The sequence below is a fragment of the Oncorhynchus gorbuscha genome, linkage group LG07, assembly GCF_021184085.1.
Source record: "Oncorhynchus gorbuscha isolate QuinsamMale2020 ecotype Even-year linkage group LG07, OgorEven_v1.0, whole genome shotgun sequence".
In the NCBI taxonomy this organism is placed as follows: Eukaryota; Metazoa; Chordata; class Actinopteri; order Salmoniformes; family Salmonidae; genus Oncorhynchus; species Oncorhynchus gorbuscha.
The window spans coordinates 9,043,292-9,060,260 of NC_060179.1; the positions used below are offsets into that span (position 1 = coordinate 9,043,292).

The 16,969-nt window shown below is 43.4% G+C and overlaps 1 protein-coding gene across 2 annotated transcripts in view; it reads left to right on the plus strand.

The window, feature by feature from the left end:
• Nucleotides 1-16,969, plus strand: part of LOC124039097 (docking protein 6-like) — a 116,500-nt gene that overhangs the window by 43,244 nt on the left and 56,287 nt on the right. For both annotated transcript variants that reach the window (XM_046354978.1, XM_046354979.1), the window contains exons 2-3: nucleotides 4,882-4,989; nucleotides 14,077-14,191. In XM_046354978.1, coding sequence (XP_046210934.1) covers nucleotides 4,882-4,989; nucleotides 14,077-14,191 — 223 coding nt within the window. The remainder of the gene's footprint in view (nucleotides 1-4,881; nucleotides 4,990-14,076; nucleotides 14,192-16,969) is intronic.

Here is a 16,969-nt window from a genome sequence, read left to right on the forward strand (position 1 = left end):
ATATGTTTATTTTTGAACCATTCCATTTTAGATTTTGCTTTGTTTTGGATCATTGTCTTGTTGGAAAACAAATCTCCGTCCCAGTCTCAGGTCTTTTGCATCAGGATTTCTTCCAGAATGGTCCTGTATTTGGCTCCATCCATCTTCCCATCAATTTTAACCATCTTCCCTGTCCCTGCTGAAGAAAAGCAGGCCCAAACCATGATGCTGCCACCACCATGTTTGACAGTGGGGATGTGGTGTTCAGGGTGATGAGCTGTGTTGCTTTTACGCCAAACATAACGTTTTGCATTGTTGCCAAAAAGTTCAATTTTGGTTTCATCTGACCAGAGCACCTTCTTCCACATGTTTGGTGTGTCTCCCAGGTGGCTTGTGGCAAACTTTAAACAACACTTTTTATGGATATCTTTAAGAAATGGCTTTCTTCTTGCCACTCTTCCATAAAGACCAGATTTGTACAATATACGACTGATTGTTGTCCTATGGACAGAGTCTCCCACCTCAGCTGTAGATCTCTGCAGTTCATCCAGAGTGATCATGGGCCTCTTGGCTGCATCTCTGATCAGTCTTCTCCTTGTATGAGCTGAAAGTTTAGAGGGACGGCCAGGTCTTGGTAGATTTGCAGTGGTCTGATACTCCTTCCATTTCAATATTATTGCTTGCACAGTGCTCCTTGGGATGTTTAAAGCTTGGGAAATCTTTTTGTATCCAAATCCGGCTTTAAACTTCATCACAACAGTATCTCGGACCTGCCTGGTGTGTTCCTTGTTCTTCATGATGCTCTCTGTGCTTTTAACGGACCTCTGAGACTATCACAGTGCAGGTGCATTTATACGGAGACTTGATTACACACAGGTGGATTGTATTTATCATCATTAGTCATTTAGGTCAACATTGGATCATTCAGAGATCCTCACTGAACATCTGGAGAGAGTTTGCTGCACTGAAAGTAAAGGGGCTGAATAATTTTGCACGCCCAATTTTTCAGTTGTTGATCTGTTAAAAAAGTTTGAAATATCCAATAAATTTTGTTCCACTTCATGATTGTGTCCCACTTGTTGTTGATTCTTCACAAAAAAATACAGTTTTATATCTTTATGTTTGAAGCCTGAAATGTGGCAAAAGGTCGCAAAGTTCAAGGGGGCCGAATACTTTCACAAGGCACTGTATGTTAGTGCCACTGAATGGAATAATCTACAATCCATGCTTCATCTAGATATGTTAGTACCACTGAATGGGATAATTTACAATCCATGCTTCATCTAGATATGTTAGTGCCCCTGAATGGAATCATCTACAATCCATGCTTCATCTAGATATGTTAGTGGCATGAATGGATGTAAAATATTGATGGGAGACTCTGTTACAGAGGAGTGGAAATGCTTTTTTTTAGGCTGGATCATGTTGTTGTATTGTAATGTTGTATGTTTTAATGATGTAATGTATTGGTGGTAGTTGCTGCCTTCTTGGCCAGGTCTCCCTTGAAAAAAAGACTCTGTGTCTCAATGGGCTTTTCCTGGTTAAATAAAGGTTAAATAAAATAAAATTGAGAAAGGCCGCCTTGGGCAGACCTGGCTCTCAAGAGAATACAGGCTATGTGCACACTGCCCACACAATGAGGTGGAAACTGAGCTGCACTTCCTAACCTCCTGCCCAATGTATGACCATATTAGAGACACATTTTTCACTCAGGTTACACAGACCCACAAAGAATATTTAAAAAAACAACATGTTTTTGATAAACTCCCATATCTATTGGGTGAAATACCACCAATCACAGCAGCAAGATTTGAAAATGTCAACCAGTGAAGAACAAACACCATTGTAAATACAACCCATATTCGGGTAGCCTAGTGGTTAGAGTGTTGGACTAGTAACCAAAAGGTTTCACGTTCAAATCCCTGAGCTGACAAGGTACAAATCTGTCGTACTGCCCCTGAACAGGCAGTTAACCCACTGTTCATAGGCTGTCATTGAAAATAAGGATTTGTTCTTTAACAGACTTTTTTTCTACTGTGTTATTGACTTGTTAATTGTTTACTCCATGTGTAACTCTGTGTTGTCTGTTCACACTGCTATGCTTTATCTTGGCCAGGTCACAGTTGTAAATGAGAACTTGTTCTCAACTAGCCTACCTGGTTAAATAAAGGTGAAATAAAAAAAATAAAAAAATAAAAAGGTAGAATTAAATGTATTTTCCCTTATGTACTTGAACTATTTGCACATTGTTACAACACTGTTATAGACATACTATAACATTTGAAATGTCTCTATTTTTTTTAAACTTGTGGGGGCCCCAGGATCAGCTTGCTTAGGGGACTCTTCCCCAGGTTCATCTCTCTGTAGGTGATCGCTTTGTTATGGAAGGTTTGGGAATCGCTTCCTTTTAGGTGGTTGTAGAATTGAACAGCTATTTTCTGGATAATTCTGTCTAATTCTGATCTGCATAAATTTTTTGGTGTTTTACAATGTACACAGAGGACATTTTTGGTGTGTATAATTTTTAGTGTGCTCTAGGGCAACTGTGTCTAGATGGAATTTGTATTTGTGGGCATTCTTTTTGTCTTTTGTCAGGGCCCAGGTCTGCCAGAATCTGTTCAGAAGATCTTGGTGCTGCTGTAGGCCCTCCTTGGTTGGAGACAGAAGCACCAGATCATCAGTAGACATTTGACTTCAGAGTCTAGTAGAGTGAGGCCGGGTGCTGCAGACTGTTTTAGAGCCCCCGTCAATTCATTGATTCATATGTTGAAGAGGATGGGGCTTAAGCTGCATCCCTGTCTCACCCCACAGCCCTGTGGAAAGAGATGTGTGTGTTCTTTTCCAATTTTAACCTCACACTTGTTGTTTGTGTACATGGATTTTATAATGTCGTATATTTTTCCCCCAACAGCATTTTCAATGAATTTGTATAGCAGACCCTCAGGCCAAATTGAGTGAAAAGCTTTTTTTACGTCAACAAAGCATGAGAAGACTTACTGTTGACGCATATCCCAAAGTAGTTATTGGGGTCAGATTTGTCTCCACTTTTGTGGATTGGGGTGATCAATCCTTAGTTCCAAATATCGGGGAAGATGCCATAACTGAGGATGATTTAAATAATTTTAGTATAGCCAATTGGAATTTGATGTCTCTATATTTGATAATTTCATTAAGGATACCATCAACACCACAGGCCTTTTTGGGTTGGAGGGTTTTTATTTTGTCCTGGAGTTCATTCAAGGTAACTGGAGAATCCAGTAGGTTCTGGTAGTCTTTAATAGTTTAATCTAAAGTGTTGTATTTGATCATGTATATGTTTTTGCTGTTTGTTCTTTGTTATAGAGCCAAAAAGATTGGAGAAGTGGTTTATCCACACATCTCCTTTTTTGATAGGTAACTCTTTGTGTGGTTGTTTGCTTAGTGTGTTCCAACTGTCCCAGAAGTGGTTAGAGTCTATGGATTTGTCAATTACATCGAGCTGATTTCTGATTCACCATAGTGAAGGCGTGTTTTTGGTTGGATAGGTTTCTCAAATTCTTTCTTAGATTTTTGCATTATTCATCAAACCATTTGTCATTGTTGTTAAATTTCTTATGTTCTCTACTTGAAATGTTTAGATTCTATTGGAAGCTGAGAGGTCAAATATACTGTTTAGGTTTTCTACTGACAAGTTTACACCTTCACTATTTTGTCCAGGAAGTTGTCTAAACGGGATTGAATTTGTTGTTGCCTAATTGTTGTTTGGTAGGGGTATAGGTCTGATATTTTATTTATTTACCTTTATTTAACTAGGCAAGTCAGTTAAGAACAAATTCTTATTTTCAATGATGTCCAAGGAACAGTGGGTTAACTGCCTTGTTTAGGGGCAGAAAGACAGATTTCTACCTTGTCAGCTCGGGGATTCAAACTTGCAACATATCAGTTACTAGTCCAACGCTCTAACCACTAGGCTACGCTGCTGCCCCAAATATGATATGGGGGGCCTATATAGAGCATGGCCAGGGTTTGTTTGGGATGGTGTTAGCTGGTTGGGATGTGTATGGGTATAGGTCCTCTTGTCGTAGCTTCTCTCGGTGCAGGTCCTTCGGCAGGGGGTCTTGCATGTCTGGAAGGGTGTCTCACTGGTCTTGGCGGGGTGTCTGTTGCTCTGTTGCTCCTGTGTGAGGTTCTCTCTCGCTCTCTCTCTCTCTCTCTCTCTCTCTCTCTCTCTCTCTCTCTCTCTCTCTCTCTCTCTCTCTCTCTGTCTCTCTCTCTCTCTCTTTGTTTCTCTGTCTCTCTGTCTGTCTCTCTCTCTCTCTGTCTCTCTCTGTCTCTCTGTCTCTGTGTCTCTGTGTGTGTGTGACCCATTTTTAATCTTGACCTTGTTGTGGCCCTTTGGCAAACGGTGTGTCCTAGTGTGTGTATATGTGTGCCTGTTACTGTGCAATAGCAGTGTACCCAAACTAATAGGTCTGGCTTGATAAATAGATGACTACACAAACAGTCCAGGTTAAACTGACCGAGAGGAAGGTGTTTACTCTGTGAGTTATTCATGTGTTGATGCACCGGTGAGCATGTCATTGAGTCTGGATTCATATCCACACAGATAAATAATGAGAGATGCTGGCTGGAAAACTTGGAAAGGAGATGGACAAATGATTCAGTGAAGATGCTTATTAATGCATTCAATTTGTTTGAGTTTTTTTGTTTTGTTTTATACAATTCTAAATTAATTACTTTAATTGTTTTATGATAACCATGTGTTTTCAATGGTTTGGGGTTCTTCTGCTGGGGGTTCTGATGGACCTAAAGGTACTGATGGCTCTGTTCTCCATGTGTTCTCAATGGTTTGGGGTTCTTCTGCTGGGGGTTCTGATGGACCTAAAGGTACTGATGGCTCTGTTCTCCATGTGTTCTCCATAGATCTTCAGGAGGTGTTGGCTGATGTTTAAGAAGGCGTCCAGTAAAGGCCCAAGGCGGTTAGAGAAATACCCAGACGAGAAGGCAGCATACTCCCAGAGCTTTCACAAGGTAAACACTAAACATCACTTTATATAGTAAAGGCCCACGGCGGTTAGAGAAATACCCAGACGACAAGGCAGCATACTTCCAGAGCTTTCACAAGGTAAACACTAAACATCACTTTATATACTGTCACTGTTTTTTTACTGTGAAATATCCATCAATCCTCCCCTCTTGCTCAGTTATACTGTATATATATATATTCACCTAATTGGATGTCAAAGTAATATGTTGTCTGGAAATGAAGGATACACCCAGTAGACAGAGAAGTTTTTAGGCGCAGCATGAGACCAGACAGACAGATGTTCATTTGTCTGAGTCTGTTGACCCTTTTAACACTGTCCACCACATCATAATTTAACCACAACCTTGAAGTTTACCCAATAACAAGCCCCAACCGCCATTTCACCTCAGAAAATATAGCAGAGCACTTCTTTTATTACAGATTCATTGTAATAAATCATATTACACACAAACCGACACCAAACAATCTTGTTTTTCTCTTTATGTGTTAGATGAGGAGTACATGTTGCTGTTACGAAGGCACATTTTGACCCTTTATCTCGTTCTTCCTGGGCTTTTCTCTCCCTTTGAGGGGGATAATCTGGGTTATAATATTTATTTTAATGTGTGAGGGTATTGTGAAAGGGGCTCTTTAATGCTCTGTAACCTGCTGGCTAATATACTATCATTAGTTATCAGACACCTGCTGATTATCAGGCCTATGCTGATTTAGTTATCAGGCCTATGCTGATTTAATATCGCTGCAGTAGGCGTATGCAACTGATACTTTGGAGGAAATCTTCCACTGCGTGGTGTAGTTTTGTTTGCATCAATTTCAAGCTACTGTTGATACACAGTAAACTTACGTGTCATGCTTATAGGGTTAGGATGCAGAACATTTAGGCGAGTACAACATCTGTCTATGTGAGCCAACATTGGCTACATAGAACTCATGGAATAGTCCAAGTGTCAATTTGGAACAACAGTTTCTACTACACCATACCATCAACCTACCCTAACCAGAAACCGTGGATAGGCGGCAGCATTCGCGCAAAACTGAAAGAGCGAACAACTGCTTTTAACCATGGAAAGATGACTGGCATTATGGCCGAATACAAACAGTGTTGTTATTCCCTCCACAAGGCAATCAAACAAGGGAAATGTCGGTATAGGGACAAAGTAGAGTCGCAATTCAACAGCTCAGACAAGAGATGTATGTGGCAGGGTCTACAGGCAATCACGGACTACAAAAAGGAAAACCAGCCACGTCACGGACACCGATGTCTTGCTTCCAGACAAACTAAACACCTTCTTTGCCCGCTTTGAGGATAATACAGTGCCACGGACACGGCTCGCTACCAAGGACTGTACTATCAAAGATTCTATCTGAGGGGCCCCAGAAGAGTGCTGCAGAGAAAACAGACACTTTCACCGATTCATAAACAACAACAAAAACAACACTATTGGATTTGTTTTTGTTTTGAAAGGTGCTGCGTGTTCTTCATATCATGAACAGGAGCCACTCTAAATATCTCCCTGGATTACTGTTTTCGATGTGTCTAGGTCGGGAGCTCTTGACGAAGGCAGTTAAATAATGGAACCCATGGTTTTGTGTCCATAGTCCATATGGAACCCATGGTTTTATGTCCATAGTGTAATGGGTGTCGTCGTCGGATGAGGAAGAATAGGACCAAAGCGCAGCGTCGTAAGAGTTCATGACTTGACTTGTATTGAACTGAACAAAATAACAAAGTGCAAAAATGAAACCGAAACAGTCCTGTCAGGTGCAGAAAACACTAAACAGAAAACAACTACCCACAAAACACCGGTGGGAAAAAGCTACCTAAGTATGGTTCCCAATCAGAGACAACGATAGACAGCTGTCTCTGATTGAGAACCAAAGCCGGCCAAAACAAAGAAATACAAAACATAGAAAACTGAACATAGAATGCCCACCCAAATCACACCCTGACCAAACCAAAATAGAGACATAAAAAGCTCTCTAAGGTCAGGGCGTGACACATAGAGTGTAAATAAGCAGTGAATTGCAGAGCAGTGACTTTTACAGAGTTTATGTCTCTGGGGCTACTGTTGAAGTCGGAAGTTTACAAACACTTAGGTTGGAGTCATTAAAACTCGTTTTTCAACCGCTTCACACAATTCTTGTTAACAAACTATAGTTTTGGCAAGTAAGTTAGGACATCTATTTCGTGCCTGACAAAAGTAATTTTTCCATCAATTGTTTACAGACAGATTATTTCACTTATATTCGACTGTATCACAGTTCCAGTGGGTCAGAAGTTTACATAGACTAAGTTGACTGTGCCTTTAAACAGCTTGGAAAATTCCAGAAAATGATATCATGGCTTTAGAAGCTTCTTATAGGCTAATTGACATCCTTTGAGTCCATTGGAGGTGTACCTGTGGATGTATTTCAAGGCCTACCTTCAAACTCAGTGCCTCTTTGCTTGACATCATGGGAAAATCAAAAGAAATCAGCCAAGGCCTCAGAAAAGAATGTAGACCTCCACAAGTCTGGTTCATCCTTGGGAGCAATTTCCACACCTGGATATACCAAGTTCAGCTGTACAAACATTAGTATGCACGTATAAACACCATGGGACCACGCAGCTGTCATATCGCTCAGTAAGGAGACGCGTTCTGTCACCTAGAGATGAATACACTTTGTTGCGAAAGTGCAAATCAATCACAGAACAACAGCAAAGGACGTTGTGAAGATGCTGGAGGAAACAGGTACAAAGCATCTATATCCACAGTAAAACGAGTCCTATATCGACATAACCTGAAAGGCCGCTCAGTAAGGAAGAAGCCACTGCTCCAAAACCACCATAAAAAGCCAGACTATGGTTTGCAACTGCACACAAAGGGACAAAGATCGTACTTTTCGGAGAAATGTCCTCTGGTCTGATGAAACAAAAATAGAACTGTTTGGCCATAATGACCATCATTATGTTTGGAGGAAAAAGGGGGATGCTTGCAAGCCCGAAGAACACCATCCCAACCGTGAATCACGGGGGTGGTAGCATCATGTTGTGGGGGTGCTTTGCTGCAGGAGGGACTGGTGCACTTCACAAAATAGATGGCTTCATGCGGAAAAGTATGTGGATATATTGAAGCAACATCTCAAGACATAAGTCAGGAAGTTAAATCTTGGTTGCAAATGGGTCTTCCAAATGGACAATGACCACAAGCATATTTCCAAAGTTGTGGCAAAATAGCTTAAGGACAACAAAGTCAAGGTATTGGAGTGGCCATCACAAAGCCCTGACCTCAACCCTATAGAAAATTTGTGGGCAGAACTGAAAATGCGTGTTCGAGCAAGGAGGCCTTCAAATCTGACTAATTTACTCCAGCTCTGTCAGGAGGAATGGGCCAAAATTCTTGTGGAAGGCTCCCCAAAATAATTCACCTAAGTTACACAAAGGTAATGCTATCAAATACTAATTGATTGTATGTAAACTTCTGACACACTCTCAATCAAAGTTAGCGTAGCAGTCAGACATCTTTGTCCTTCGTCTTGTCTTGTTCCACATATATATCTTTTTATATATTTTTCTTCGCATATCTTTAAAAAAATATTTTTCTAAACCTCAACTTCAAAATACTCTCCTGCAACGCGCCTCACCCAATGTGGTGTGGAACTGTTTCTTCTAAAGTATTTTTATTTACCTTGGAACCAGAATCCCCCAACAGAAGCTAGCCAGCTAACTAGCTACTAGCTAGTAGTCAGCTATCCACTGCTATCGGTCATCAGCTAAACTTTAGCTCGGAAAGAGCTTGCCAGTTTGTACAACGCGACTCAAACCAGAGCATACCGGACCTATTTTCTCTCCATTTCCCCGGATTCCTACCGCAAGCCCTGAACCTTTTCACCTGGATCATCGCAGCTAGCTAGCTGCAATCCAAGTGCCTATTCCTGGCTAACGTCTGTCCCGAAGCAAGCACCAATTAGCTTGGAACTAGCCCATGCTAGGCCCATTCTCCCGGCTAGCTGAGGAGGCCCATCTGCCACTCCTGGGCTACAATACCACTTCTATTGCCGGTACGCGACACGGAACCCCGCCGATCCTTCACGACTGGACTACCAACCTGCTTGAGGGCGTACTCAACTGGCCCCTACGCCACGAAGTCCCCTGAATAGCCATCCGCTAGCTGCGGCCGGCTAGCTACTAGCAGCGGCCAAATAGCTGTCTAGAGCATATTGGACTGTAAGCTTAATAGATCCATAGGCCAATGTTTTGGGCCACTATACCTATTTTGCCAATTGGACTTGGACCCCTCTGCTACGTGGCACTCTACTAAGCCATCACGACTGGTCTAGCGACATCACTGCACGCGGAGGCTAAAACAGACGTTCCTCTGTCGTGACGTCCATCTAAGGCCCTTCCACTAGCTTGCTAGCCCCGGCCTGCTAGCCGTCTGAATCGCCATGTCTCCAGCCAGTCCAACCACTCACTGGACCCCTATGATCACTCGGCTACGCATGCCTTTCCCTAATATCAATATGCCTTATCCATTACTGTTCTGGTTAGTGATTATTGTCTTATTTCACTGTAGAGCCTCTAGCCCTGCTCAATATACCTGAACCAACCATTTAGTTCCACCACCCACATATGCGGTGACATCACCTGGTTTAAACATCTCTAGAGACAATATCTCTCTCATCATTACTCAATGCCTAGGTTAACCTCCACTGTATCCACATCCTACCATACCTTTGTCTGCACATTATGCCTTGAATCTATTCTATCATGGCCAGAAACCTGCCCCTTTTACTCTCTGTTCCGAACGTACTAGATGACCAGTTCTGATAGCCTTTCGCCATACCCTTATCCTACTCCTCCCCTGTTCCTCTGGTGATGTAGAGGTTAATCCAAGCCCTGCTGTGCCTAGCTCCACTCCCCCTCCCCAGGTACTCTCATTTTTTGACTTCTGTTGACTTCTGTAACCATAAAAGCCTTGGTTTCATGCATGTTGGTTCACTCCAGACCCGACTGCCCTTGACCAGCACAAAAACATCCTGTGGCATTCTGCATTAGCACCGAATAGTCCCAGTGATATGCAACGTTTGAGGGAAGTTAGGAACCAATATACACAGGCAGTTAGGAAAGCTAAGGCTAGCTTTTTCAAACAGAAATTTGCATCCTGTAGCACAATCTCAAAAAAGTTCTGGGACACTGTAAAGTACATTGAGAGTAAGAGCACCTTCTCCCAGCTGCCCACTGCACTGAGGATAGGAAACATAAATCCATTTTTCTACAGCTTGCCATGCTTTCCATCTGGCTACCCCTACCCCGATCAACAGCCCTGCACCCACCACAGCAACACGCCCAAGCCTCCCCCATTTCTCCTTCATTACTGTGCAGCCGTATTCATCGACCTGGCCAAGGCTATCGACTCTATCAATCACCACATTCTTATCGGCAGACTCAACAGCCTTGGTTTCTGAAATGATTTCCTCGCCTGGTTTACCAACTACTTCTCTGATAGAGTTCGGTGTGTCAAATCGGAGGGCCTGTTGTCCGGACCTCTGGCAGTCTCTATGGGGGTGCCACAGGGTTCAATACTTGGGCCGACTCTCTTCTCTGTATACATCAATGATGTCGCTCTTGCTGCTGGTGATTCTCTGATCCACTTCAATGCAGACAACACCATTCTGTATATGTCTAGCCCTTCTTTGGACACTGTGTTAACTAACCTCCTCCTTCCGTGGCCTCCAACTGCTCTTAAATGCAAGTTAAACTAATGCATTCTCTTCAACCGATCGCTGCCAGCACCTGCCCGCCAGTGCAACATCACTACTCTGGACGACTCTGACTTAGAGTACGTGGACAACTACAAATACCTAGGTCTCTGGTTAGACTGTAAACTCTCCTTCCAGACTCACATTAAACATCTCCAATCCAAAATTAAATCTAAAATCGGCTTCCTATTTGGCAAAAAAACATCCTTCACTCATGCTGCCAAACATACCCTCGTAAAACTGATCATTCTACCGATCCTCGACTTCGGCGATGTCATTTCAAAATAGCCTCCAACACACTACTCAACAAACTGGATGTAGTCTATCACAGTGTCATATGTTTTGTCACCAAAGCCCTATATACTACTCACCACTGTGATCTGTATGCTCTCATTGGCTGGCCCTCGCTTCAAACTCATGACCAAACCCACTGGCCTCAAGTCATCTACAAGTCTCTGCTAGGTAAAGCCTCACCTTATCTCAGCTCACTGGTCACCATAGCAGCACCCACCTGTAGCACGCTCTCCAGCAGGTATATCTCACTATATCTCACTTTCCTTCCAGTTCTCTGCTGCCAATACCTGGAACAAACTACAAAAATTACAGAAGCTAGAGACTCATATCTCCCTCGCTAGCTTTAAGCACCAGCTGTCAGAGCACAGATCACTGCACCTGTACATAGCCCATCTGTAAATAGCCCGTCCAACTACCTCATCCCCATGTTGTTATTTATATTTATTTTGCTTCTTTGCACCCCAGTATCTCTACTTGCACATTCATCTTCGACACATCTACCATTCCAGTGTTTAATTGCTATATTGTAATTACTTCGCCACCATGGCCTATTTATTGCCTTACCTCCCTTATCCTACCTCATTTGCACACACTGTATATATACTTTTTCTACTGTATTATTGACCGTATGTTTTGTTTATTCCATGTGTAACTCTGTGTTGTTGTATGTGTCGAAGTGCTTTGTTTTATGTTTTTATTTTATTTTACCTTTATTTTACTAGGCAAGTCAGTTAAGAACAAATTCTTATTTTCAAAGACGGCCTAGGAACAGTGGGTTAACTGCCTGTTCAGGGGCAGAACGACAGATTTTGTACCTTGTCAGCTCGGGGGTTACTAGTCCAATGCTCTAACCACTAGGCTACCCTGTGGTCAGGTCGCAGTTGTAAATGAGAACGTGTTCTCAACTGGCCTATCTGGTGAAATAAAGGTGAAATAAATATAAAATAAACTGGGAATATGATGAAAGAAATAAAACCTAAAATAAATCATTCTCTCTGATATTATAAGGACATTTCATATTCTTAAATTAAAATGGTGATCCTAACTGACCTAAAACAGGTAATTCTTACTAGGATTAAATGTCAGGATTTGTGAAACACTGAGTTTAAATGTGTTTGGCTAAGGTGTATGTAATCTTCCAACTTCAACTGTAAATGTTCTTTGACAACAGCTCTGTTCTGAGAGGAGAGGCAGAAGGATGAGGAGAGGAGAGGAGAGGAGAGGAGAGGAGAGGAGAGGAGAGGAGAGGAGAGGAGAGAGGGATGGGGAGAGGGGGGAGGGATGGGGAGAGGGATGGGGAGAGGAGAGGAGGGGAGAGGAGAGGAGAGGAGAGGAGAGGAGAGGAGAGGAGAGGAGAGGAGAGGAGAGGAGAGGAGAGGAGAGGAGAGGAGAGGAGAGGAGAGGAGAGGAGAGGAGAGGAGAGACCACACATGTCCAGAAAGCTACAATGCTGATGTGGTCTCGGTTGGCAGTTCTGTGTTATAATCATCTTTCTGGAGGAAGATAGGAACCATTTTCTCTTCATATTCACTTCCTGAAAGGCAGACAGATGGAATCAGTGCTATTTTCTGGATAATGAATACTAACTGAAAAATGGAATCGAATCCCAGATTTGAACAACCTCACCGTCACAATGCCTTGTTACCCAGTTTCACGGTGTTGACCATGTAAACTGCTGTTCCTGAAACATCTTAAGAAATATTATTATTTATTCCGCATGTGACATGTAAGTACTGTCAGGTCTGAGCTTTACCAGGCAGGTTGTTACTACATGGGCAACACACACACATACATGCGCACGCACATACACACACACACACGCACACACATGCACACACATGCACACACATGCACACACACAAACGCACACACATACACACACGCATGCACATGCACACACAAGCACACACACAAACGCACACACACACATGCACACACATGCACACACACGCACACACGCACACACACATACACATACGCACGCACATACACGCACACACATGCACACACATGCACACACACACAAAAACACACACACACACACACACACACACACGCACGCACATGCACACACATGCACACACACAAACGCACACACATACACATGCACGCACACAAACACACACACGCACATTATTCTACAGTATATGGGCAACACACACACATACACACATGCACGCACATGCACACACACAAACGCACACACGCACGCACGCACGCACACAAACACACACACACACGTGCACGCACACAAACACACACACACACACATTATTCTACAGTATATGGGCAGTGAGCCTACCTCATAAATTCCCAAAAGGCTGGCATTGTGTCCACAGTTTGCTCTGAGCGAGCGCTTTACAATAATGCACTGGCTCTCATCTGTCCAGCAGCGAACGGAGACCGTTGAATAAAGCAGTAAATGAAAAAGATATTCAATCAAACACGACCTTGTTTCTTTGTTGTATTCCGTCACTCTCAGAGTTAACGTGATGTCGTAGCTTTTTGGATTCTGGTCCTGAGTATCGACTGGATCTTTAGTGATTCATTTGCAAAGTGAAGCAGGTTGACCATGGCTCCCGTTGTGTTTTTAGATCGGGCCAGAGCTACGGAAAATCCATACTCTCATTTAGGAGACTGAGTTGATTCAAGCTCGACAGGCTTGTTATGAACCATTACACAATTTATATGGCCTACTTCACACAATTTCCATTGATTTCCCTGATAAAAATGTGGTAATGAATTTCATTCATATAGCTAATTTCAACAGGTCTCACAGAGCTTTGAATATTGTTCAAATAAATCTGATATGTATTTGATATATGATTAAATGTGTTTTTGTTCTGTACTTCTGGATGTACCTGAGCATCACCAACAGATGATGATTTAACAGTTACAGGAACCAGCCGAACAACCGATCTACAAAGTGGATTTCCATCTCCAAACCTAAAGTTAACTAGACGATGTGTTCCCACTGTTTTCCCCCTCAGCCGTTGATTTTGGGCTGTTTCGTTTTGTTGTCCTGTCTGCCTCAGATCACAGAGCTCCGCAGCATCAAGAACATTACACGGATGCCGAGGGAGACCAAGAAACACGCCGTGGCAATCGTGTTTTACGACGAGACGTCCAAGACGTTTGCCTGTGAGTCAGGTAAGCAATGCAACCCCGGGGAATGGAAGGAGGGAGGCAGCGAGGGAGGGAGAGTGGGATGAAGAGTACACAGGACATGGAGAAAACAGGAGAGAAGGAAAGAGAGAATGTTCCAGAGTTTGAGGGAGAAAGATGAGCACTGAAGATGTCCCAAGCACCAGTCATTTGAATCTGTACCGTATTAGCTAGAAGGGGGTGTGTTATTGTGGCAGGGGGTGGGGAGTGGGGTTCTGAATATTGAAGAGACTTAGTCATTACTTTGTTTGTGATTCAGACCAATTGTACATTGTAACAATATATTGTTGCAAACCCTCTGGTAGAGCAGAAGTAATGCTGTGATCTGATAGGTTGTAATGAATTCTGCTGCAGGGATTGGCTTAGTTAATAGTGTTAGAGTCTTTATAGAGAACTCAGGAGAAACAGAGAAGGATGGATATTGGATTCATAGGGATGGGTAGGGAAAAAGAGAGAAAGGTTGGGAGATTGAAAGAGAGTGATAGAAAGAGAGCAATCTCCTCTCTCCTCCTCTCTTCTCCTCTCCTCTCCTCTCTTCTCCTCTCCTCTCCTCCTCTCCCCCTCTCTTTTCCTCTCTCCTCCTCTCCCCCTCTCTTTTCCTCTCTTCTCCTCTCCTCCTGTCTTGTCCTCTCTTCTCCTCTCCTCCTCTCTTCTCTCCTCTCCTCTCTCCTCCTCTCTTCTAGTCTCATCTAATCTCCTCCTCTCCTCTAGTTACAGGTTGTAGGTGATTTCTGTGTGTGTGTGTTGTGTGATTGTGTTGTGTGTTGTGTGATTGTGTTGTGTGATTGTGTTGTGTGTTGTGTGTGTGATTGTGTGTGTGTGATTGTGTGTGTTTCTGTGTGATTGTGTCTGTATGAGATGTGCTGATGTGAGCTGTAGCAGTGGATCTCAGAGGAGAGATTATGTGCCTTATGGGGTGCAGTGAATTCTATCTCCGTCGTCCTCTCTTTCTCTCTCTCTCTCTCTCTCTCTCTCTCTCTCTCTCTCTCTCTCTCTCTCTCTCTTTCTCTTTCTCTCTTCTCTCTCTCTCTCTCTCTCTCTCTCTCTCTCTCTCTCTCTCTCTCTCTCTCTCTCTCTCTCTCTCTCTCTCTCTCTCTCTCTCTCTCTCTCTCTCTCTCTCTCTCTCTCTCAGACACACGGCTCAGCAGTTACACGCCCACGGCTGAGTCCCTTGCCATATGGAGGGTTGTGTCCTCCGTGTCCACCACAGGGTCATTCACTTCCTACACACACACACACACACACACACACACACACACACACACACACACACACACACACACACACACACACACACACACACACACACACACACACACACACACACACACACACACACACACACACACACACACACACACACACACACACACACATGCATGTCCACCCTACGCAGGAGGCTAACCTGCCTGCCCTTCACTTCCTACTCCTCTCTGTGGTACTGTTCCAGTATCATCTACTCCTCTCTGTGGTACTGTTCCAGTATCATCTACTCCTCTCTGTGGTACTGTTCCAGTATCAGCTACTCCTCTCTGTCCTCTCTGTGGTACTGTTCCAGTATCAGCTACTCCTCTCTGTGGTACTGTTCCAGTATCAGCTACTCCTCTCTGTCCTCTCTGTGGTACTGTTCCAGTATCATCTACTCCTCTCTGTGGTACTGTTCCAGTATCAGCTACTCCTCTCTGTCCTCTCTGTGGTACTGTTCCAGTATCATCTGTTCCTCTCTGTGGTACTGTTCCAGTATCATCTACTCCTCTCTGTGGTACTGTTCCAGTATCAGCTACTCCTACTGTTCCAGTATCAGCTACTCCTCTCTGGTACTGTTCCAGTATCAGCTACTCCTCTCTGTCCTCTCTGTGGTACTGTTCCAGTATCAGCTACTCCTCTCTGTGGTACTGTTCCAGTATCAGCTACTCCTCTCTGTGGTACTGTTCCAGTATCAGCTACTCCTCTCTGTGGTACTGTTCCAGTATCAGCTACTCCTCTCTGTGGTACTGTTCCAGTATCAGCTACTCCTCTCTGTGGTACTGTTCCAGTATCAGCTACTCCTCTCTGTGGTACTGTTCCAGTATCAGCTACTCCCCTCTGTCCTCTCTATGCAGCATCTGTTCTCTTATCCAGGGTCTGACCAGGACCAACCCTGTTTAGCTTCAGAGGCAAGCCAGCAGTGGAATGCAGGGTGGCACACTGATGAAGTGTTTGTGTTTGTGATTTTCCACTCAGCAGCTCTAACAGTCTCTGTGAGTTTAGACTTCAGATACACTCAGAGGACACAGGCTCAGCGAGGGAGGAAATGGACAAACAGAGGCTCTTTAGTACTGAGTAATCTGTCTGTCTGTCTGTCTGTCTGTCTGTCTGTCTGTCTGTCTGTCTGTCTGTCTGTCTGTCTGTCTGTCTGTCTGTCTGTCTGTCTGTCTGTCTGTCTGTCTGTCTGTCTGTCTGTCTGTCTGTCTGTCTGTCTGTCTGTCTGTCTGTCTGTCTGTCTGTCTGTCTGTCTGTCTGTCTGTCTGGTAATGTTTTACCCTTCAGAAACAACATTTTCTATCCTTTCAATAGGTTTTGGAAACAGCAAGCAGACTGCAACCTTATTTAAATCTGTTCATATACACCCCCGGGAAGAATATTACACTCAAAAATACAAATAATCTGACAAAAGATGCACTTACAGTAGATATGGTCATTATCACGTTTTCATAAATTCTTGTCGTACAGTGTATTAAGGCATTTGTGAAAATTCTATAGCAATATTTAGTGAGAAACACC